This window comes from Rhinichthys klamathensis, unplaced genomic scaffold (assembly GCF_029890125.1).
Source record: "Rhinichthys klamathensis goyatoka isolate OS25496 unplaced genomic scaffold, OSU_Roscu_1.1 h1tg000378l_1, whole genome shotgun sequence".
In the NCBI taxonomy this organism is placed as follows: domain Eukaryota; kingdom Metazoa; phylum Chordata; class Actinopteri; order Cypriniformes; family Leuciscidae; genus Rhinichthys; species Rhinichthys klamathensis.
The window spans coordinates 895983-921555 of record NW_026606885.1 but is presented as its reverse complement, the minus strand read 5'-3'; the positions used below and the strand labels follow the sequence as shown (position 1 = coordinate 921555).

The 25573-nt window shown below is 38.7% G+C and overlaps 1 protein-coding gene across 1 annotated transcript in view; it reads right to left on the bottom strand.

Moving 5' to 3' along the window:
* The window catches only part of heatr3 (HEAT repeat containing 3), a 53896-nt gene extending 52574 nt beyond the window's left edge, over window positions 1-1322 (bottom strand). The window contains exons 1-2 of the mRNA XM_056233810.1: window positions 1052-1322; window positions 452-624 (exon numbers count right to left, since the gene is read on the bottom strand). Coding sequence (XP_056089785.1) covers window positions 452-624; window positions 1052-1183 — 305 coding nt within the window. The 5' untranslated portion in view covers window positions 1184-1322. The remainder of the gene's footprint in view (window positions 1-451; window positions 625-1051) is intronic.
* Between the last annotated feature and the right edge of the window lie 24251 nt (window positions 1323-25573).

Below are 25573 nucleotides of genomic sequence, written 5' to 3'. Positions count from 1 at the left end.
ACTAACCCTTAAGGAATAGGAGTTGGTATACATATTCAAGGGCATGCAAAGATAGGTGGTGTTTATGATCATATGTAGTGGGCCAGTCTGGGCCAAAATGCCAGGGCCGATTTTTTGTCTCAGTCCAGCCCTGACCGCAATTATGCAAATAAGAACACTAACCTGGGTTTCAGGAAAGTACAGTATGAAACGCCCGCTTATGAAAACCCGCTTATGGATTAATTATTTGCCCCAGTAAATTATGAGCAATGTGAAATGTGAAGCAAGATAGATTCCATTTAACCAGGGTTCAGAATGAAACATAATTAATATTTCATCTTATGTTTTTTTCACTGCACGCTTGTGAAAATGTGTAGTTCCGTTCCATGGTTGCTGAGTACTACAGCTCAGGTGTAGAATGTCAGTCTCACCTGAGCGATAGACTAGAGATTGTGTGTGTGTGTGTGTGTACCTGAGAGCTCCAGCAGCAGTCTCTCTGACCAACAGGCTGCGATCCAGCAGTAAAGGTCCGATTTTCCTGACTGCATCTCTCTGGAGGAATCCTGGGATCGCCTGACTCTGCTGTACAACACGAGAGATACTGGCACAGGCGTACTCCCGCACATCTGCTGATGGACTCTGTAACTGTACACACATAGATAGAGAGAGAGAGAGAGAGAGAGAGAGAGAGAGAGAGAGAGAGAGAGAGAGAGAGAGAGAGAGAGAGAGAGAGAGAGAGAGAGAGAGAGAGAGAAAATTACAAGTTCAAAGATATATTTGAACCCACATATGTAAGTTAAGAAAGACTGTCTGGTTCAGAGTTGAATAGCTGAATTTCACTTGCTTGACAGCTGAATCAGTCAGTTCAGCCGTAAAGAAGGTTTGCTGACTCGATTTATCTATTCAATGTCAACATCCCATCAGAGAAAGAGCTGACACGGTCATTAACGTTACACACTCCATATTAACCTGATACACTAATACTGTTTTTATCTCAGTGTTTTGGGGTATTCGGATTCCTAGACCTAATTTACTGCAACTCTGTAGAGTTGTCACAGTACTGGAAGCTTACTTTATCGAGTAGCTCCGCTGCCGGAGAGTCTTCATCTTCTGATTCTTCAACAGCCTGTTTAACAGGAGTCGCTGCAAGACCATCAGGAGAAAACGGTGGTCGTTTGAATTTGGTGTTCTTAGTCTTCCCCATGCTGTTAATGTATTTGGAATACACTTGAAGTGTAAAATAAATTCCAAACTGTTTTAAAACTCGGGCAAGCTCACAACCATAGACAGTAAAAGCTCACAACACGAGCGACCATGTGGACATTAGCAGCTGCCATAAAGCGCAGGAGATAGTCGTAAAGTAAAGTGTCGTCGAAAAGACTGGCGCGTCACCCTGTGGGTCAAAAACACACTGCAGTTGAAAGCGGGTCTGAAAGAAATCTTATTACTCGGCAAGGGAGATATTGGATGTCAAATGGTCAGCATCCAGTCATCTGTTTTCTCTATCTGAAGTTCAACCACAGAATAATACATAAATCAAAAAAACCAAGCGCATTTGATCTTCTTACAGATAAACTCCTCCAGGAGAGCCCATGTCTAATCTTTAACAGTTAGTGAATATTACCATATGGTGTTTGAGATATGTCTGTACTGTATCCTACCTCTGCATCCTCTCTCAGGAACCTGGGAATCTGAGGAGGAGGAGGAGTGGGGGGGGGGGGTATCATTCACTTTCTTTTACCTTCTATATCTACTATCTAAAATAATATCAATTAAATTATTCATTCATTCATAATGATGTTTTTTTTTCTGAGTGGAAAATGCCCATGTTTTTTTTTTTTTTTGTGCTTGTTAAAAAAATTAAGAATGAAAATGTACACTAGGCCTATATCATTTTAAAGTGTGTTTTAAGGCTCGGCACGATCTCTTATGCTCACCAAGGCAAAATTTATTTAAATGCATTTAAAAATACAGTATGTAATATTATTACAATTTAAAATGACTGTTTCCTATTTTAATATGTTCTCAAATCTAATTTAATCTTGTGATGGCAAAGTTGAATCAGCAGTCTTCAGTGTCATGATCATTCAGAAATCATCATTATGCTGATTTGCTGCTCAAGAAACATTTCTTATTATTATGTTGAAAACATTGTGCTGCTGAATATTTTTGTGGAAACTGTAAAACAGTTTTCGCAGGATTCTTTAATGAATAGAAAGTTGACAGTTTAATTCATTTTAATTCCACTTTCTTTCTTTCTTTCTTTCTTTCTTTCTTTCTTTCTTTCTTTCTTTCTTTCTTTCTTTCTTTCTTTCTTTCTTTCTTTCTTTCTTTCTTTCTTTCTTTCTTTCTTAAATAGAGTAAGTTTTGGCTATAGCACAGGTTTGACCTCTCCTAACCCATGTGCAGTGTGCCGAATGAGAGCTAGAGACCCTGGGTCTTCCTTTCCAAATCCCATACTGCAAGTCAGCACGTGGCAAACCTCCTCAACAACTGTCCTGAGAGGACCCATAATTCATTCCAAATCAGCATGTTTCAAAATCACATAGGCTACAGCGGATCAGAGAGGATTTCAACATTATGGGTCTGAAACACTTAATGAAAAAAACGTCAACGCACACACATTTCTCCCTCTCTCTGTTCTCAATATATTGAATAAACTGAATAATTAGAGTGTGTAAAGGTTGATTTCTGATCCAGCAGGTTTCATCTAGCACAGCGTCAGCTGTCCTTGTATCATTTCACTGATAACGGCTCCCAGTGATAACGACTGAGGAACTCATGAACTCATATATCTATCGTTCATACACATCCTGCTATAAGTTCTAAAATGCAAGCAAGTCAAAGTTTTTGCACAGTACAAACATAAAAGCACCATCAATGATCATACACACACACACATGTCTTGACTTCACAAATCCCCTCTAAGTAGGCCTACACAAGGGTGAACACAAACTCCATCTCACCACTAGATGGAAGTATTGTTCTATGTTACTACGCCAGCAACGTCCCAAATCTCTCCACAGCAATTTCACAATTTTTCAATCATGTTTGTGTGAATAAACAGTGCAGTATGATGACGAAATACATCTGTTTGGTGAAATGTCCATCAGCGCCTGGGCCAGAGGAGAGCTGAACCGCACTAACAGGCTGTCGGATGTAAGGTGTCATTTGTAAGGTGAATGATCTACGAGCTTTTCTTTTGAGTAAAGCAAATAGGCCAGACTTTCCTCCACCAAGCACGCTCAGTTATATGGTTTACCATTGTTCACTCAGCTTTAAAACATTAGCCATTTCGACATGAAGTAAAACTCACTCTTCAATGTAGATTTACATGTTGCAGAATGTTCTAAAATGTATCTAATCTCTTTTAATTTCAGAATATCAATGCCAGAAGACATCATAACATTTTGCAGAGGTTTGTTTGTTGCGTGTTAGATGATATCTACAAGTCCCCACCACCATGTGAGTAACCCAAGCACAAGACAGCAGAAGATTATTTCTGCTTTTTCTAACGGATGTTCAGAATCCCACAAAGCAAAATTAAGAGAGGAATCCTGCAAAAAAAACCTCTTGACTTCATGTGATTTCTTGTCTACTAGCTTTGGTCCAGGAGTCCTTTCAACTGGTTTCAGACTTCTAAATGTAGTTCAATTTAAAAAAAAATCAAACCAAAAAGAAAAAAGTATTTTCTTTACACCAATGTTTTTTTTTTATTATTATTAAAAAAATAATTATTATTATGTTTTATCGAAATATTAATTTATCCTCAATGTTTCTGTTCTGAGGTTTTGGGCAAGAGAGAAGTCGTTGTGAATTTTTATAAAGGACACGGCTGCGAGTTTGTACCTCATGACAAGCTCATCAGCTTTCTGCCTTATGAGACAATGACCTCTAGACTAGCCATCTTCACCCACACAAGCACTATAACAAAAGTCAGAAACACAGAATCGGCCCCATGTTGCCTTAAAATGCTACAATAGAGCATTTCCATCCAAGAGAGAGCATGAGAGAGGCAGAAGGAAGGCTGGTGTTGTGTAAAATGGGGAAAGACGGCTCTTTAGGTCAAAATAAATGGGTGATGTTTGTCGCTGATGTCAGGAAAACCACATAATGAAATTTAATTACAGTATATAGACATAATCTGCCCCCCGCAGCCCTCCTCCACTGGGTGACACTGAGGAACAACATTTCATTTCATTTCATTTCCATTTTATTAGAGGATAACCCCTTGAGATGGAACATCTCATTTTCGAGGGGGTCCTCAAGATAACACCAAACACTTACACATTCGCACACACTAATGCTCTTCTTCACAACCAATATAGTATGACATTAAGATATTACAGGAGAGAACCATTTTTGACGAAACCACAAAAACAAACAAATATAACCTACATATACATACCAATACAAAAATACATACCTACATGCAGGAACACTAACCATTTTCTTATTACAGACAAACTTATTTACTAAATGCATAAAAGACAATCAGTATATTTTCCGTATATATGTATTTTTATTTCCATGGAATAAAGAGGAGAAAAAGAGGCCAAAAGAGCAGATGAGGTATAATTGTTATGATTTTTCGTGTGATCTTTATCCATCAGCTGTTGCCCTGAAGGCTTCAATCTGACCTCTTAAGCAAAGCAACAAAACTCGCACAATCCAGCTGCAGAAACAATGAGAGAAGAATAACTTCAGTACAGATCTTGACGTAGTGAGTGGGTCCAAATACTTTTCTTCACCTCTCTTCGCTCTGAATTGGGACCCCAGTGTAGGAGGGAACTGTGATGTCATGCTAAAAATGTGGATCACTCATGCAACAACAACCTGATCAGACAGGTTTAACTCTTGGCTTACGGAAAATGACTGTATTGATTCATATGACTGGCTTTCCAGTGAAAAGAATTGTTAGTTCCCTCAATTGTTAGGCATATTGCTTTGACATAGAAAACTCTTCTCAGTTATTCACATAAATTAAGTGCATGGGGGTAAATGCATTATTATACAACTAGATTCCAGCCATTAGCAAAACATCTACCGCTGTCTGGCTTATATATGCCAGTAAAAAGCATCCCAAAAAGGATTTCAAAATGTCACTTTTATTAGTACAAACTTTGATGATGCCACAACACTTACATTTTTTAAAGTAGTACCTTGTAGCACTATGTAAGTACCATAATGTATCAAAATACCATAGTAGCATTACTGTTGTAACAGCAAAGAACAGTTTTCTTCAGGATGGCGTTGTCTCCTTGTCTAATAGTGAACATTTCCAATTCAGTGCATGATTGAGGGGATTTCTGACTCTGGCCACATGATAGCAACACATTTAACCAGATTAGCATTAGCTGGGTTTTTCATGGAAGGGCGATTTTAAAAGCCTAAAGTCTTAAATGTGCGAAAGTGTTGGCAGTAGCACTGAGGTCAAGACCTATACGTTATAGGCAGCTACTGTACATGTAAAGTCATTTTACAAGTGGAGAGCATGATAAGCCCCCAAGGAATGGTATTATGTTTCACGGTGAATTTGTATGTGTACGTGTAGTATGTCTTAGCGTTTTGAAATCTGTAAAAAAATATTTAAAAAACTGACCCACTCTGAAGTCATTTAGAGGGTGAATAAACAATAATTAATGACATAAATGTGTACAAGAGCATGCAATGCAGTGTGTGTCTGTTTAAAAAAGAGAAAAGGAAGTTTGGTGGCTGTAGTAATTTTATGTTTGTATGCGTCACTGAAAAGCTTGAGAAAGTCATTGAATCAAGTGAACACGGAACTCCATTCCTGGTTTGCTAATCCTGACGTCTCTTCTGAGTCCAGTTCACATGTTAGCCAGTTAAAACTAGTTCAACTGCGCCCATATTTTTTCTTTATTCCTGAACATCCAAAACTTTGAACAGAAAGTTCTGAACATCTTCACTACTGTGCCCACACTATAACAAATTCAAAGCACAACTCATTAGTATTCATAGATATTCAAATATACATATATACATAATATCGGATACTCGTTTTTGCATGTTTGGATATTACTGGATAGCTGGAATTTACAATATGGACTAAAATGGGCATTTTTATGAGTTTTATAGTGCATCTAAAATTATATATACAGTATATAGTTTCATTTTACTATCTGTTTTTCTCAGTCGCTTTGGCTAAGTTCTTGAATTAGATTTTTTTCTCATAACAATAAGTTCAGATCTCTGAACAATTAGTTTCTTGCTCACATTTTAATTTCTTTTTACATTTAAGCAAAGTGTATGCATGCAACTATTGTCTACAATTTGCACAATAACTAAATGCACATGGCGTGAAATAGTCATACTCTTCGCGACTTGTAAACATATTCAACGTGTGCTCCATCACAGGGGCGTAGAATTTAGTAGGGACGCTAGGGACGTGTCCCTACCAATATCCAGTGACACTGATATATCCGTAGCATTTATTTCGATCAAAACTTAATATATATTTATTATACATTGATGTCCCCGTCCCCACCAATTTCAAAATCAAACCTACGCCACTGCTCCATCACATGTGAAATGATCCATTTAAATATCAAAATCTGTCAGACACATGTATACATAATTAGCTATGACATGGAATGTCATTCAAATGTGCCTCTTTTTTGTGTACAGTAGCTATTGACGTTCCCCACTAAACGTTTAGTGTTGAAATCTGAAAAAAACATTTAAACATTTTGACCAGTAGGGCTCACATGATGATAGAAACCTTTTTTATTTTGGTGGCATTTACGAACACAACAACTAGGTTTTGAAGTATGAATTAAATGTTTTGGGTGAGTTACTACATTTTACAGACATACAATAGAGTTGTAATGTCCCATAAAACAGTTGACAATTCTCCTAATAGTTTAAATAAGACTTTCTAAAAATGAGCCAAAGAGAAAAGTGTATATATTTTAAGCCCCTAACCCCACCTCTAAACATTTGTCAACGATGGATGGATGGATAGATAGATAGATTTTTTTTAATGGCATTGGACAAATTGGATGATGACAGACACATGATTAAGTAATATTGGCTTTATAACAAATTTTTATATGATCCGTCAGTGGAATAATCACTAGGAAGTGCTAATCCATTTGAACACGCTCTTGATTGGTACAATTAACTGTTAAGGGCTGTCACATAACAATATGCATTACAGTAATGCATAAAATATAAATGGAAATGGGAAAAATATTTTTTAATCAATTATATGCAAATACCACATGATGAACATGTTGAACCTACACCTGAGAATGACAGCATATTTCATGCATTGTGTTCACTCAGCACATGATTATCCATGCTGCTTCACAGATATCAGCATTAGACTTTAAACACGCAAAATTTCTTCAGACACTGCATCGGTCATGATGTGACATCAATCTTTTTTAAAACATGAATTCAAAATATAAAAATAATCAATTAGTAAAATTGTACAGTATACTCCACTTTAATGCAACGCTACAAAGTTTTAATTCAGCTGAGAGCTCATGCCGGGACGTATCGGTCTTCTATTGGTCACACGTCTTCACGTAATATAAATTTACAAGACAAGAGTTCGCAGAACTGGAACTTTGGAACGGAGCGAAATGGGAAACTTCTTCGTATTCCGTTTCCAGTCTTTGGTATTCGTATGAGTATGAATGGAAGTCAAAGGGTCGAAAGTGTAGTGTAGGAAAGTGACCACCCCTTTATATCAGAATGATGTGTTTTTGTATTCACTGCCAATACTTCACCCCAATGATGGTCATACATATGGTGGGTGAGCGGAAAAGTCCAAATGTACCGCATTTCAGACAAACACCACAATGTAGTGAATATTCATGCACGGACAATCACTGCACTGTGCCTTTGACGTCACATGCAAGATACTATATTTTCACACAAGTTCATGAAATAACGCTGTTTTTGCCTCTGTACTCTTTAGGGCTGCTAGATTAATGTAACTACTCAAATCTTGTCACACCCAGTTAAGAAATTCTTGCACGGTGTGTCGCGTAAAGGTATCGACCGTAGTAGCAGTACCAGCTTCAGTTACTGGGATGATACTTTAATAGATATGAAGGGGTCAGTGATAGGGGAGAGAGCCATGTCTTTATCTAAATGAATAAAGAAAACTGTGCATAGAGAGCATAAGTTGAAACTAATTGGGTGAAAGGCTGAAATATGATGGATGAATTCCACCAGGCCAAAAAGCGTGGCCCGATATTTAACTCCCAGAAGATGGATCTCTGACAATGTGAAGGGGTATAAATTATGTATCAGAGTGTGCGTCAATGCCAAAGCAAAAGACTATGTTAGACCTTGCAACCCAGAGACCTCCTGATCTCTTCCCGGGTGCCCAGTGAGTGGGGGGTTAAGAGAGGGTGGGGTGTTAGCCTCACAAGTGTAATCATTGGCTGAAATGGCTGCAGTCAGCTGGCCTATCGTGTGAGCTCTCTGGGCGGTTTTCCAGTGTTTGGCTCGGAGGGCGTGGGCTTGACATTCTCTGGCAGAAGCTCAGCTGGACTTTAAACACTCAAGAGTTGGTGCACAAAGCTTCTTTAGACATGAGCACAGCATTGTATCTGTTTGTCCTTATAATGTAAATTTTAGGTGGGCACACTATAACCTACAGTTTTTACCTTTAGACACTAATGGTCGGATTTACTAAACGGCAAATTAGCGTGAGAGCGTAATCCCAAAAAAACACAGATGGGAGTGCAAAGTTATGTGCGTGATCTATTGACGATGTGCAAATTAAAGAACACAGACGCAGCCGGATCATTTCTGTAATGACCAGCGCAATCTACCAAGAGCAGCGCAAATTAGCGTCTGGTTTAAGATTTTTTTTTAAATAATGGCGCAAATACCAGTATATTGACTTGCGCAAACCTTAGTAAATCACCTTGCATGATTCATTTAAATACTCTCCTGCCATAAGTTTTGCGTCTGAAAGGGAAACTCCTTCAAATGCATATGCAATAAGATCAGCCACAAAAAGAACTGTCCACGCCTTTTCAGCGCTAATTTTTCACTGCGTGTCTTTAGTAAATCCTGATAATAGTTTTTTAACGCCAAAAGAGGGTTTGTGCTGGTCCTGATTCTACCTGTTCTGACCCTTAAATGTGTAACATAATGAATTTACATTGATTCAGTTATGTCAACAGGATATATTTTGATTTGAATAAAATCAATTCATTTAAATGTTTCCACATGAAGCACATTTTTCCTCAGTTTTGCCTCCACAAAACAGTACTTTGGACCATATGTATCTGAGCTGTTATCGGAGCCAGATCTGAAAAAAACTCTCTCTGACCCCATCTAGTTTTTTACAGCTCAAGAGATTCAAAGCATCATTCTGTAAATATTATCACTTATAAAAGTCTGCATACATACGCATTATGGTCTCAATGATTTTTATTAGGATTCCTGATTCCTCAATGCTTCATTCTCTACAACAACTAAATCATGCAGTAATTCAGGGGGAGACATTTTTACAGGGCCCTTTGTTTTCTGAAAGCTAGTTTGGGTTGTTAGAGGAATATTCCAAATGCTGCTTTCCAAAATCACTCTGCAGATGACACTGATTTATTTCCTCTTTCTACAGCGAAGAAACACATGAGTTCACTGACCTCTGTTGAATTAAGGCAAAAATCTAAAGGGCAAAATCAGGGGACTGACATTAGTGCTCTTTTAACATTTAATGGAAAATCCACAATGTTATTGAACATATTTGTCAAAAAATATTATTTTGAAGAATGAACTCAAAAATTTTTATGATTAGTTTTTACTGTATTGCATACAGATTTTTTCCATTTGTCTTTTTGTTCTTTAAAGTTTGTATGTTGGGAATTCATCACAATAATTACTAATGTTCTCTGGATTGATCCTTCAATGAACTTCAAAGGATTAACATGAGCAAACAAAGCCAGATGACCCGTCCTGGCACTGACGGCTATTTTGGATATGTGGTGAGGAGATAAACCAGCACGATGATCAGAGAATGTTGAAGTATTTTCTTCCTCATTCATTATTTTCTTCTTGTTTAAGTAAAAAAAAAAAACCCCACCTTAACACTGAACAGATACAAAACATTATTAGTCTTTTTTTAACAACTTCACAGAGCTGACCATCAAATATACTCAAAGAAATCATATAGAACAGGACTTCCTGTAGATCAGTAAAGATCCTGTCCAGAATGTACTATTAATTAATGAGTGAATCTATATATAAAGAGCTTGAGTGTATGGCATGTTTGCTGAATCAGCTCTGTGTGTTAATGTCCTCTGCCAAAAGTAGAGCCTGGTTCTCACATGCTCTGGTTCATAAGGCCATTCCGCACATCCCACACTGAGCTCGCTATTGTAGGAGGATTCCATCATAAGTTCCTAATGTATCTTATCTCTTCTTCGATGTGGGATGGGAAAGGGGGTTAGGGATATGGAAAACTCCCTTCATTGCTGTCATAGTAACAGATATTACAGCTGCTTGTTGTGGTTATTTGAGGAATGGGATACAGTGGATGTGGGATGAATGAATAAACTCTACATATACACCTGATACAAAGTCATTGTTGCGATCACCTGTCACCTCAGAACTTCGTTTCCCATAATAGTTCCTGGCTCCCACCTGCACACACTCGACCATCCTGCATCTGCAATCAATCACCCTCATCAGCTCCACACCTTAAAAGCCAGCACAATACTCTTCATGGATGTCTGGTCGTGTTTTGAGTAAATACTCTTTCCTGCCTTTCAAGGACTTGTAGGTCGTGTGCTTCACCGGTCCTCCATCTGCACATCCACGAGCTTCACTGCAAGCTCCAATTCAGTAATATTATCTCAATGAACTGCCATATTTCTGCATTACTTACCTGTTTGTCATCTTTGCTATAATAAACTCTCTCTATATTTTTCCTATTAATCTTTCTTGAGTCTACTACTCTGTAACAGAAGACCCTAAACAGACAGCAACAAGAGCATTCTCCTCGCCCCTATTGATTCCGCTGATCTGCTTCTCTCCCATCTCAAAATGGCTGCCCATTTGAGAAATATGTTGAATATGTTGAGCTCTCACGTCAGGTACCCTGGAACAATGACATGCTAAAGACCATTTTTTGGAGTGGATTGGACGATTGTCTTTTCCAGCAAATTCCAGTGGCTGGAACATGTTCCTTAAAAAAAGTATATTGATTATGTTCTGTGGCTGAGTGGATCCTTTACAGTAGAAGAGGTCTGTGAGATGAAGAACAACCGCTAAGCAGCTATTCCCTAGAAGTATCAATTCTCATCGTCCAGCATCAAACCAGTCACCACCATCAGAACCTGAACCAGAACCAGAACTACCATCTTAACTGGACAGTCCAGCCGAGCAGTTTGAGAAATCAGTTCCAGTAAGTGAAATCCCAGAGTCCATTCCTGAGTGTAAAATTCCTGAGTCCGTTCCAGTGAGGGAAATTTCAGAGCACAAACCAGAGAGATGCACTATCCATAATGGCTCTAGCATTTATGTGTGTCTGGGACACACACAGGTCGGCTCCAGCCCCTGAGTCCGCTCCAGTGTTGGCTCCAGCACATGAGCCCGCTCAAGCCCCAGAGCTCAGCCAGGTGCCTGTTTAAGCCCCAAAGTCATAGCCTGGTGTTAATCAAAATTCAATGCTAGCAGCATCTAATAGCTATGTTTATATCCAAGTTGTTTTGATTTTTGGTGTATAATTAAAGTTTTATTTAAAAAAATATATTATAAATTACATATATAAATTATGCCAAAATTTGAAATATCAAAACAAAAAATTGGTAAATAAAACGGAGTTTCCATTCAACGTGTAACTGTCTCATTCTGTTTTGGTTTTGTTTTCCTTCTGTTCCCTGTGCTGCTTTTCCTGAGTTCTGTTTGCTAGTTATTTTCTATAGTTTCTGATTGTTCATTTACTTAACTTGTTATCTCTGTGTATTTAAGCCCTTAATTTCCTCTGTTCAATGTTCCGTCTAGTTTATGTTGAAAGTGGTTTTGTTCGATGTTTGATTCCTGCATATTTTCCAAGTAAAGACTTTGTTATTGTTTCTCCTGTGCCGTGCGATTATTACAGCAACTCGTAACAAGACTGAACCCAGAAAGTTTTATTACACTGATTAAATATGGACTTACCTGCCATCTAGTTGCTTTGTCTACGAGAGCAAGAAGATCTAAACCTCGAGGACCACACAAGTGCCTTACCAACCTCCTGACTGCTTGCTGTGTGTTTTTTTTTTTTTTTTTGCTTCCCCAAAGTTGGATGATCCTCAGGGGAATTTCACCACTTTTGTGTAGTGGATGCTGGTGATCACTCTGCTGATGAAGACGTCACCAGCCCTACTCTGGACCCAGAGCCCAGCCAGCCGCCTCCCACACCCTGCACAGAGCCTATGCCAAAGCCCACCTCAGACACGGAGCCCAAGCCTGCCGCGATTTCAGCACCAGAAAGAATGACTTAGCCCACCATCGCCCCGGAGCACAAGCCTAAGCCCGACGAGAGCTCCCTTGTCCCTCCGGCTCCACCTTGATTAGACATCACTCTGCCTGTGTCACAGACTTCTGGGCTTTCAGCTGTGCTTTCTCCCTCCACCCCTTCTCGGTCTCCGTCTCCATTTGTCGTCCACCGGCCAAGTCGTCACCATGTCTCCTCCCTCCTTCGACTATGCCAGGGGCATTTGTCCTGGCTGTACTCTGGGTTCTCACCTGGATTCTCCTGCTCTCTTCTCCTCCCTGGCTCTTCCCATCATCATTGCTGCCCTGGTTTCTCACGCCATTATCTCCTCTTATTTCCTGCCTTTCGTCAGCCCCTTGTTCTCCTCCAAAGCTTCCGCCCTTACTCCACAGTTGTACTCATTTTGGGAGGGGGTGCTATTCGTTCGGGTCACATGACGTCACTGTAGCTTTGCACCTCCCATCTTTACGACCGATGGTCTCAGTAATGCCTGCGATATGTTGTGCAGTTGGCTGCAAAAAACAGCCGAAAGAGGAACCCCGAACTGGTATTTTATTCTATACCAAAAGAAAAGGATAGAAGAAAGAAGTGGTTAGCGGTCATTCGAAGAGAAGAGCTGCATGTCTCACATTGTATCATGTCTCATCTTTCTGTGCGCACACACCCGACCCGAAGCGTGTAGCCATAGACCCCTATACAGCGCGCGAGTAATAAATTGAGCTCTGTTTCGTGTCTGAATGGACAAATAGATACAACATTATCTTTGGAGAGTATTCACGTAAAATATGTCGGTTATGTCTTAAACAGAGTTGTCATCCAGTCTATTTGGTAGAGAGAGAGACGAGGAAATGGACAAAAATGATTTATTGACTATCGCGACAGGCCTAATCCAGATTAATGACAGCTAGCCGTGAGCCGTGGCTAACAGTTGGCAAGCTACAAGCTGCTAGCCACTTAGCTAGCTAACAACTCGCTACCTAATCAGAGCAAACTACCACCAAAATCATACATTTGATTTTTTTTTTATAATACCTACATTTTCCATGATTAAATATAAATCCTTGGTGGCCAGGTGCCGCACTTTTACGTCTTTTACCCATCCAGCCACAGCACATTGATATGCATCGGTACTCTTGAAAGCCTTCAAGCGATCCCCACTGTATGGGGAGGGGTTATGCACAAGATATATATATATATATATATATATATCATGGAAGGCAAATTGGGGCAAGTCTGGGGCACATAATAATGGACAAAAGAAAACTGGGGGTAACAAATAAGAATCGGAGCCTAAAATGAAAATTTTCTCTGTCTCTCTCTCTCATTCAAATAGGCAGTTGGGGCGAGATCGGTCGTAAATATGGCAGCGTTCTATTTGGTAGTGACGTAGGTGGCATCTATGAATTGTAACAATCTCGTGGTTTTGTTTTCCTTCTCTTCCCTTTGCTGCTTTTCCGGAGTTTTGTTTGTTAGTTTGTTTCTATGGTTACTGATTGGATTGTGTTCACCTGTTGTTCATTTATTACCTTGTTATCACTGTGTATTTAAACCCTTAGTTTCCTCTGATCATTGTTCAGTCTCGTTTATGTTGGAATGTGGTTTTATTCCTGTATTTTCCAAGTAACAACTTTGTTATTGAATTTTCATTTGCCATGCGATTTACAGCAGCCACCAGCAACTCAGAACAACATGTAGGTTTTTATGTGTATTTTGGACAATTTATTTGCATCTTCCGTAGAGCATTTTTAATGCAAAATTAACATAAAATATACATTGATGTAAACCAGGGTTATTGAGATATTATTTGCACATTTAAATACTAAAACACATGAACTGTTTCAGTGTTTCAATCAACATGTACCAGCTGTAACAATAAGGATTTTTGTCTAGGAGAAATGAAAGACATTCAAAGCAGTTAAAAAAGGCTAGTTATAAGTACAAGTAAGCTAACCTTTGCACAGCATTCTTAATGTTTCTCATGTCACCTTTCACCCTGATGAGCAGCTGCCCCATGTGCGCTAGACAGAATCAGCAGAAATGCCACACTGAGACTGAAGGAGTGATTATATGGAGCTGTTCTCTGAAGGTTTATATAACTGTGACTGTAATAAGATCAGCACCAAATGGTACACATAACGCTGTGATGATGCTGGAGCACATGCTCCGTAAGAGGATCTACTTCCTGTAACGACAAAAAAATGCATGCACACAATGTCCAGCAACGTGTGTGGAATAAGTCTTTTGTTACGTGTGTGTGTGTCTGTGCAAGAACGGAGTAGTCCCCCCTACAAACAACTCCTCCACCCCCGAATCATAAGACTAGCCATGCTGTCTGTCTCTTTTTCTCCTGTCTTTCTCTGACTGAAAGAGGAAGTGCAGACCACTTCCCAGTGTAGCAGGCAGGGTTGTGCTGATTCACGAGTCCACTGAACAACCAAAAAAACTTTCCATCCCTAGACTCTGATGGCATATCCACAATATGCAAATAAAAAATTAGAAATAATTTATTACAAATCACTACTGTTACCAAACGTTTTAATGTAGGACAGTGGTTCTTAACATTTTTGGGGCCAGAAGCCCCTATCCCTTTTCCACTTCCCTTACCGCTCCCATCAAATAAAATAAAAGATAATTGTCTTTCCTTAATAATAATAATAATGACTGGATTTGACTGGACAATATCATTATCATTCGTTTCCCAGGAAGCCACAAAAAAAGGCCATGTGAAATATATATGAAATAATATATATGTATATATGTAAATTATACATATATACTGGTGTAATGGATTATCCAAAAAAAAGAAAAGAAAAGAAAAGAAAGAATATAGGATGGGGACCTGGTTTTATTTGGCTGTTGAGATTCGGGTGATCGTGAGCTTGCAGGGGAGGAGTTTATAAGCAGACTAAATGATTGGAGAAATCCTGCATATTTCACCAGAAAAGTTAGTTATTTCCACTGGAAGATCCAGTTATGACAATTTGATTAAAAATGTAGGTTATTTAAAAACAGAATAATTTACAAAAGATCTATAACATGCATTTACAAAAAAAAAATAACAACGTGAATTTTAATTTCATGCTGACTTTAAAGAGTCATTGCTATGGAAATTATACACCATCTTATCTAGCATTCTGACTTTTGACAACTGGGAAGTCATTTGTTTTACTGATCATCCTGACCAGCAGCATTGGCTCAACCAATGGTTTGAGTTTGGTGGTGGGACTATCAGTTAGACAAAGAGAATCTTCTGGAAACTTATTTGAAAACTATTGGTGATGCTAATAACTATGTTTTACACAGTGCAGCTCATGCTTCAAGTGTTGTATTTATACATCTAAAACAAATTATTTTATTACTTTTCATCAATGGCAGGAAAGAGCTAAAGACGATATTTACAACGTTGCAAAACCAGTGTGAAATCTTATAGTGTAAGCCATCATGACTAGCCTTTGGTTTTCAACCTCTGATAAGAAGTTTAATGGATGGCCGTGTGGTTTTTTTTGTATTCCCACAAGTTTAAAAGCTGATAGCACCATTTCACCAACTTGGCCCTGATGGAGTCCAGAGTTTTACTTCATTGCTGCTAAGAGACTGACATGAAATACAGTAAAATTCCCAAAGCGCTCACAGCCTGAAGCATGTATGTGTCCAGAGCTGTTGCTGCAACTCTTTGACAAAAATTACAGCTACCCAAATATTTTAAAGGTTTAGCTTTGAAATGTATATGAAGTTTGAAGGCTGTCACTAAACCACCACTGTTCATTTAATGTCAAACATGTTTTCCTACTGCTACATGTTTTAGTAAATAAACCATCACATCACAGATCTATGGTTTGGTTTGTAATAGTCTCTTGGTTTACATGATGTGCATAACAAAAATACTTCGGTTCAACCATAATTATCCATTTGAGTCTGTTTGAAAACAAATAACTCCAGCATGCCTCAGTGCTCAAATCAAAATGTTTAATATCTTCTGGAGTGACATAATTAATAAAAACAGAGCATACTGTATGTTCCACCACACTTATAAAGAAACCAGAAGCACATTGATGTTAGACACCAATACTCTTATTATGCTGTCAAGATATAAAGATGAATGGTAGTTAATGGGTGATGCTTTGCTATATTAATTAAAAGCTTGATCTGAGCACTCAAACTGAGGTATCAAAGTTTATGCACCATTCACACGAAAGCAAACCCAGCTTACAGAACTTGTGGTGTCACTACAGGCATGTTCTTTCTTTCTTTCTTTCTTTCTTTCTTTCTTTCTTTCTTTCTTTCTTTCTTTCTTTCTTTCTTTCTTTCTTTCTTTCTTTCTTTCTTTCTTTATCTTATACCATCTTCATGTTGTCTTGAAGATGCTTCTGTTTTTATGGACAGGCCTCACAGTCAAATGAACAAAACACAGGCACATAACATGCATTCCAATTAAAAGTAATTATTAATTATAATACAACATGAGTTCTGACGGTTATATAATATAATAGAAATAGTTCCTTTATTTTTAACTGCATTTTAGAGTTTTAGACTTTTCCCTAGATGTATCAGACTGTACATTTATTTGGCCTCACGTTAAACTCTATTTACTCACTGAGTTAAACTATTAATGATAAATGGAAATGTAATATATCTTAGTTATTGTCTTGGTTAACTGCCAAACCTAAGCAATAATGCATTGCAACATTCAGCCCAGGAACATATACAACTGTCTTGGGTTTTGAAACATTGGCATGTTGTCACTGAGACTTTGTAAGGTGATTTTGAAAGCTTTTCAGTGTAGAAACTGTCACTCAATTATCAATACTTAGGCAACTTAAAATTTACAGGAATCATAAACAGACAGGAACATAAACAGGAATATTAGACTACACCTGGCTCTTATTTTTCTAAAATATTCCTTTGAAACACCTGCATTTTGTCTTCCATGTTTCAATTGTTCAACAAAATATTTCAAAGAAAGTCTCTGCTAACACCAGCACTCTAAAAATCCTAAACAAATGGAAAATTGTGATGCATTAGAGTTGCACAGAGTTAGACAGTCTGGTAAACTAGGGCTTATATACTTCACTGTGTTATAGTGCACTGAGATGCCCTTCAAATCTTCATCAAAGTATCACCTGGCCCCACCTTTACTTTCTACATACATTAAACCAAGGTCTGACAGAGGTTGTTGTACAAGAGCTTCATTCAGGGGAGATATAGAGATCCCGCATAGAAAAACTACCTTTGGACAAACTGTTCTGTCTATCAGAGGAGGTCATTTTTGGAACAGCATCCCAACAAACATTAGGGAATGTCCCACTTACTGCACATTTAAAAAGCCCCTTAAACAGCTTCTTAAAAGTTCCCAGGTGTGTCCTCATTTTGACTAATTTTATTGATACAATGTATTCTGCCTGAATGTGTGCTAATGTGTTTCTTGCTTGATATTGTATATTGTCATATTCTATTGTGTTGCATTATTTTATATGTTGTTGTCTTCCTGCCTCGGGACTACAGGTGAAAATTAGAATTTATGCTATAACCTGGCTCAGTCTGTACAGAAATGTTAGATTGTTCATTAATGTGCACTGTCCCGAATAAATAAATAAACCAAGTCCATAAGACTCTTAGCATCTGTGCGTACCTACTCTACAACCCCTACTTTGTGCCATGTGCAAGCTCAAGAATGCCTGGCACCGGATTGGGTCAGCATGTAAGCGGGCCGAGGCACAGTCGAAGAAAGAACTTTGCCCTTCTCGTCAACAGATGGAAAAATCCAGTCAATTCCAAATCCGATTGTTTGCAGTGATCAAAAGCCGCTGTCATGGAATAAAGTTCACAAGCTTTCCTTGAGGACAAATGACATGAGAAAGAGAGAATGTGTTCTGACAGGCTGATACAATGGCAAACTTGGCAGCGAGAGGTTGCCATTAATTTTATAATAGTCATATATCAACTAAAAGTGTGTGTGTGTGTGTGTGTGCGTGTGTGTGTGCGTGTGTGTGTGTGTGTGTGTGTGTGCGTGTGTAGTAATGCAGATGTGATTAAAACAGATTGTGTTAACATGTCTTTGCCTCACTTGAATTAACTCTTCAATTCAAATCAAGGGAATCCCATATTCCACAGCACTAAGAACGACATTAAACCAGCGTATCTAGAGGAAACACTTCGGCTTTGAATTTTTCGTTATTAGAAAGCAGCGGTATCTGTATAGACAAGCTCTTGATTATAGAGGAGTGCATCAGAAATGCTGACACGCAAAAACACAGACACATGAATACACACAGCCACACACTGGATACATTGGAGTGCAGATCCCAGAGGGGTCAATAAACATGTTCACATGCCTTAAAGGGATACTCCACTTTTTTTGGAAATAGGCTCATTTTACAACTCCCCCAGAGTTAAACTGTTGAGTTTTACCGTTTTTGAATCCATTCAGCCGATCTCCGGTTCTGGCGGTACCACTTTTAGCATAGCTTAGCATACATCATTGAAGTGGACAAGACCATTAGCATTTCTAAAAAAAAAATGACCAAAGAGTTTCGATATTTTTCCTATTTAAAACTTGACTCTTCTGTAGTTACATCGTGCACTAAGACCGACGGAAAATGTAAAGTTGCGATTTTCTAGGCTGATATGGCCAGGAACTATACTCTCATTCCTGTGTAATAATCAAGAAACTTCACTGCCGTACCATGAGAGCAGCAGGCGTAATGATATGACGCAGCGCCTGAAAATAGGCTACCGTCCGTCAACACAACGGAACTATTTTCAGGCGCTGCGTCATATCATTACGCCTGCTGCTCTCATATCGAAACTCTTTGGTCATTTTTTTTTTTAAATGCTAATGGTCTTGTCCACTTCAATGATGTATGCTAAGCTATGCTAAAAGTTGTACCGCCAGAACCGGAGATCGGCTGAATGGATTCAAAAACGGTAAAACTCAACAGTTTAACTCTGGGGGAGTTGTAAAATGAGCCTATTTCCAAAAAAAGTGGAGTATCCCTTTAAAGTTATTGTTCACCAAAAAAATTACATTCTGTCATCATTGTCACTCATGTTGTTCCATTGGCTTATGACTTTTTTTCTTCTGTGGAACACAAAAGAAAATACTTTAACATTGTACATTTATATAGATTAATACACTAGTATATTACAAGTAAATATATATAAATATTTTAGCGTTCCTCTCTGCCTTATCTAATAGTAATTCTAAATATCTCTCTTTTTGTATTAATGTTTTCGTCGAAGATGAAGTCCAGAACCATAAGGGAGGAGGTCTATATCTTAACCATCAACATTCATCAGAGAAAGATAAGATGTATAAGTTAGAAAACAGAAGGATGGGGATTAGGTTTGTTCCAGGGACGAGGCCAGAAATGTTCAAGTGGGTGGGCTTTGATTAAACAGGATGGGTGGATGAGTATGAAAACTGCACGCCAAATTACCAATAAAAAAATAACGTAGCTTCAAAGTAGCCGACTGCGTGGTCAGAGCGCTGGTATTTGGAAATTCCTCTGCATCTTCAGTAGGTATCTCAGGGTCATGAGCAGCGCCTGTAGCTACGCTTCACCTGAGCGGGGCAGAGAAGACCAAATCAGCCTTCACCTGCAGAAGGATTCCAACTGCGATCTCTCTTTAACCAAAACCACCTTAGTCTTTGCTGCCGCTGCTATCACCCTAATAGCCTTCCTCAGTCATTTAGGTTCTATCCCAAGCTTCAGTAAGAACTAGCGCACAGATGTAGCTGGGAAGCTGCGGCAGCCAACTTCGATAGGAAACAAGGCTGCATTCCATCCTTTAATAGAAGTCAATCACATATTGATAGCCTTCTTCAACTCATGAGAGATGGCTAGCCTGTACTCCCAGAGCACAGTCAGCGTGTAGTCCTTCTTTACAAATGTCCACTTATGTCAACTTGCCATGACTTATTGATCATATAATTTTTTATTAATTGCATGAAAAACACAATAAAATGGCTCTTCCTTTTTCTGTCAAGTATGTTAGTATAAACAGGCTTAAGGCCTGTTCACACCGGGACGAATTTCGCGCGCGATATTCGCCGATGTTTAACGCCTCGTGACTAAACAAAGGGCGCCAATGTGAGTGTGCACACCGACATGAAAAACGCCACGCGTAAAAGCGTCATTTTTTAAAAAACGCCTCGGGTTCGTTTTTTTTGTTTGACGCGCCGCGTCAAAAACTATCCGACCAATGAGATTGGCGCTTTTGCTCACATGTGTCTGGAGCTTCTGAAGTTACAGTAAAACACAACTTGGGGGCGCTCAAACACAAAACGGTCTTGCTGAGCACACATACGTAACGGCGAAGAAGATATACGCCAAGTAGCGTCTACACTGCCGGGAAGAAATAAGACGAGGAAGATGCAAGATGAATGTAGAGCTGCTGGTCTCGTTGGTGTCGGAACATAAAGAACTATATGACAAACGCGACAGCGACTACAAAAATGTTGATAAAAGAGAATGTTATGGAGTGGTATTGCAGAGCAAATGGGCGCCATCTAATGTCAGGGAATGAATTTGCATGTTCACTCGGCTCATCGTCAGCGAAAATCGCTTGGGTGTGAACACGTTGAAAAACGCTGCCGAATAACGCGCACCGATATTCGTCCCGGTGTGTACGAGCCTTTAGGCTATATGAATTAATGTTTAGAATTTTATAACTATAAACATAAAGAAAATGTTTGTACTTACCTTTATATGTCCTCCTGCAATATTAGTTTGAGACGACAGAATACTTCTGGTTAAAAACAGTTATAGGAATTGCCTGGATTCATATAGCCTTGGTTTCTTACAGCAGAACAATTGGGATATCCAATTTAGGGTTTTTTACAACGCTATCTCACGACCAATTCGTACAAATTCGTACAATTGATTAAAAGGTGGCTAATTCATTCTAATTCATACGACCTCACTCATTCAAATTTGTACGATTTGTCTAAACCCACGTGATGGGTATGTTTAGGGGTGGGGTCATGGGTAGGTCATTCGTACGAATTCATACGAATTTGGTAACTCGTAAAATATGTACAAATTAGCAAAAATCGTACGAATTTGTACGAGTGAGGTCGTATGAATTAGTACGAATTAGCCACCTTGTAAAATTCGTACGAATTGCCGTGAGATTGGGCCGGTTTTTTATCAACTCGCCATTTTCAAATTCAATCCCACAAAAGCGTGAATCACTATTACAACTTTTACAACCTTGCATCATAAAGATAAGATTGCGGACGGGACTAACAGAAACTGACGCATCACATTTAGTTTTACTTTGACAAGCGTCTATGCACCTAAATGCACCTATAGGGAGAGGGAGAACTAGCCTGGTTCTACCAGACTCTCGTACATTTCATTTGTACAGAGAGTCTGGCACCGCTCCATTGACAATCGTTAACTTCCTTGTAGGCGGGTACTATTGAAGTCTAAAATAGAGGGGTGGTGATGGCGCAGTGGATTAGACACATGCCTTTGGTGTGAGAGACCCGGGTTCGAATCCACTGTGAGACACCAATGTGTCCCTGAGCAAGACACTTCACCCCTAGTTGCTCCAGAGGCGTGCGACCTCTGACATATATAGCAATTGTAAGTCGCTTTGGATAAAAGCGTCAGATAAATGTAAATGTAAAACTATTGGATAAGGCCCAGAGTCACTCTGGATCTGCCACCAATCGCTAACGTTTGCTCGTGATGTATGTCGAACCCCGTGGGGAGGAGGGCCACAACATCATGGCCAAAACTAAGCAAAGATTGTTCTTGCTCCGGCTTTAACTTCTTAATATTCGGCAGCGTTGCTACAACGGACCGAATGGCTTCGCTCGCATCTTTCTCCGCTGCCATTACTGAACTACATCTCAAAATAACGCACGACGTCATCGTTGTCAGCCACTCCCTCTGTTCGCTGATTGGCCCTACAAAAAATTGATCGGAGAAAACCAAAGTCTACAGCAGAATCCCAGACGTAGTACTGAAGGAAAATGAAATTGAGCGGAATTGCGTATGAGGGTGCAGCCAGGCTAAGGGAGAACTAGGAAATCGCCTGCATTTGACCATGGAAACTTGCATTTAATCATTATTTTAGCTATATAAATAAAGTTAAATTATTTCATAGATCTATTTGGAAAATAGCCAACTTTTGATGGGGTAGGGCACAATTCAAAATTCTTCGCCACTGGTTTGTTTACTCTGAATGTGATAAGTGATTATTAGGAAGAGTTACAGTTATTTTGTAGAACAAGCAACAGCTGAACTTCTTCACATTGCTGTTGATGACAGCCTCATGATCATGACACATTCTGTCCTGATGACATCAGCAGGTCACCCCCTCCACAATTCTATTGTTTATTTACTGAAGCTCAGTGTCTGATGTTATTACTGCGGGGTCATCATATCAGTTATGAGCTTATCCCATGTTCTTAATTTTAATGCTACAAGAATTCAAAAACAAATAAAACACTTACCTGAAGCCCTACGGCTGGGTGCTGGTGGTAGGACTGCAAGAGAAAGAAAGAAAAAAAGAAAACTGTGGAGAAGGAGGGAAATAGTTTGATTAGTTTGATATGATAATGCAGGGTGTTCTTTCAACTTTGCACACTTTTATGCCCCAGGTTTATTTATTTTTATTTTATTTTTTTAAAGTGCGAGAAAGTTTTTTTTTAAAATACAGATTTTAAATGTTTTTAGTTTTCAGAACTATGATTTTCTAAAAGTTCGAACACAATGCATTCTGCAATTGGTGGTGTGGTGAAAATGACAAACATTCAACAGTGGTGGATGTACGTATGCACTGTTGGACATTGTTAGTGGAGGAATTGAACTAGTGAGAGTGTGAAAAGTGATACTTTCCAAAAGTCCACAGGGTGCTTGTTTCTGTATATTTGAAAAGTTAATGAAATCATACAGATGCTATAAAATGATTCCAGCTGTCAATAATTTTGAATCTGCATATTTACTGACATAATTATTCTCTTCCTGGCAAACACTGTAAAGAAGACAGGGTGTGATGACCACATGAGTATCTGTGTCAGAGGATATTTTGGTAGCAGATGACTTCATATCACACGTATGGTGTTTGGTCATACCCACACGCCATGAAGCCTGAGTGTGTTTGTTTCCATTGTGACACAGCATGTTCCCACTTGGGTATCAGGGGACTCTAGACTGGAAGCTCCTGTACTCCATAACATGACTGCACTCGATGAGCCGTGACTGGACTGTAAATGGTCTTCATGAGATGTTGGGACTGGTTTTCAGTCTGCAGATGAAACAGTGGTGTGTAAGTGTTCTGGTGTTCTAAAATGAGGAAGCTTTGTCTATAATATCATATTAAGACATGTTCTATGTATATATATATTTTTTTTTTCAATTCAGGTGTGATGTCTGAGTTGGTGAGCTTTAACTCTGTAAGTCATGTCCACGGCATCATCACTGACAGGGTAATCAGCCAATCAAAGTGCTCAAAGTTCAGTTTTTCCTTATATTTTCTCTAAACTTTACGAGCCAAAACATAAGATATACTGTGTCCTTCTGAACCTCTCTCCACAGCTGGACAGTGTAACTTCACAATATTAATAATTAATATTTGTTTTACAGTGTTTTTATAATGTTAATGTTTATTCATTCAAATTTTTTAACAAGGCACTGCTTCCTTAAAGAAAATGGCATTGGTTGAATTGCTGCTTTTGTGTGAATAAGTAACAAGTGAAGTGTGTTTTAGTATTGGTGTCTTTTTGACTCAAGTTGACGTGTGTTTGTGTGTGGGGGGCATTAAAAATGTCCCTACAAAGATGGCAATATTTGAAATCCATGTCCTATTTCCATAAGGAAAACCACTTATAAATCATTCAGAATGAGTTTTTTTTTTTTTATGTAAAAAATGCAGATAGCTTTTGTGATGATAGGTTTAGGGGTAGGGCACATAGACTATACAGTTTTTATTATTATAAAAGATACAGTATAAAAATAATTGTTTAATGTCTATGGAATGTCCCCATAAAACATGAAAACCCAAAGTGTGTGTGTGTGTGTGTGTGTGTGTGTGTGTGTGTGTGTGTGTGTGTGTGTGTGTGTGTGTGTGTGTGTGTGTGTGTGTGTGTGTGTGTGTGTGTGTGTGTGTGTGTGTGTGTGTGTGTGTGTGTGTGTGTGTGTGTGTGTGTGTGTGTAGGATAACAGGGTCAGGGAAAAAAAACGAATCTAGGACAAATTAACAATTAATCGTTCCCTGCAAATCTACAAACACTCACAGCATTCAGCATAAAATACACAAACATTGTCCAACACATAAAGCCTATACCATACTCACACCAGGCATCAAAACGCACAGACAAGCATGTCTCAAACACAAAGAAGAACACACTGCTTATTCTCATACACCCCCACACACTGTTCAGATTATGAGGCAATATGTTTATAAAATTACAAAACATAAAAAAATCAGCTGGACGAGTCACTCTATGATGCACTATTAGCATTATAAAGCAATGATGTCAGAACAAAGTAACTATTAACTGTTACTATATTTACAGTTTTTTTCAGTCGCTAACAAGCGTTTGTCCAACCAGTAGTCACATTTTCAAAACTCTAAACACAATTAGCACAGCATCGGTCTATTGTGGCCATACCATTCACACATTTCATGTCGTTTTCACACAATATGCAGTCAGTGAACACATTTCCACAATTCTTACATTTTCTTAACAGACAAGTTATACCTCCCAACAAAATTATGGATTGTTTTTGTAGTATTTGCGAATGTTAACACACACCATCCCACAATAGCAAAAACAATATTCCAAACCTTAGATACAGTATAAAAAACTCTGCTTTTGCAATGATATCAGTTCCAAAAACAATATATCTCAGCAAAATAATAAACAAACAATTGAATAATTGACACACAGCTGATTTATAAATTGGGCCAACCCAAAATTACCCAATTTTTTTCTATTACATTGACACTTATACAGTAAAATTAGGACTTTGAGGAGTGATGTTTTTGGAAACAGAAACAGAAAAAGACAAACACTGTAATGTCTGGACGAGGAAGAGTAAGAGCAAGGGGCCCAGGCAGAATAGCAGGAGCAGTGAGAGGTGCAGTGAGAGGTGCAGTGAGATGTGCAGT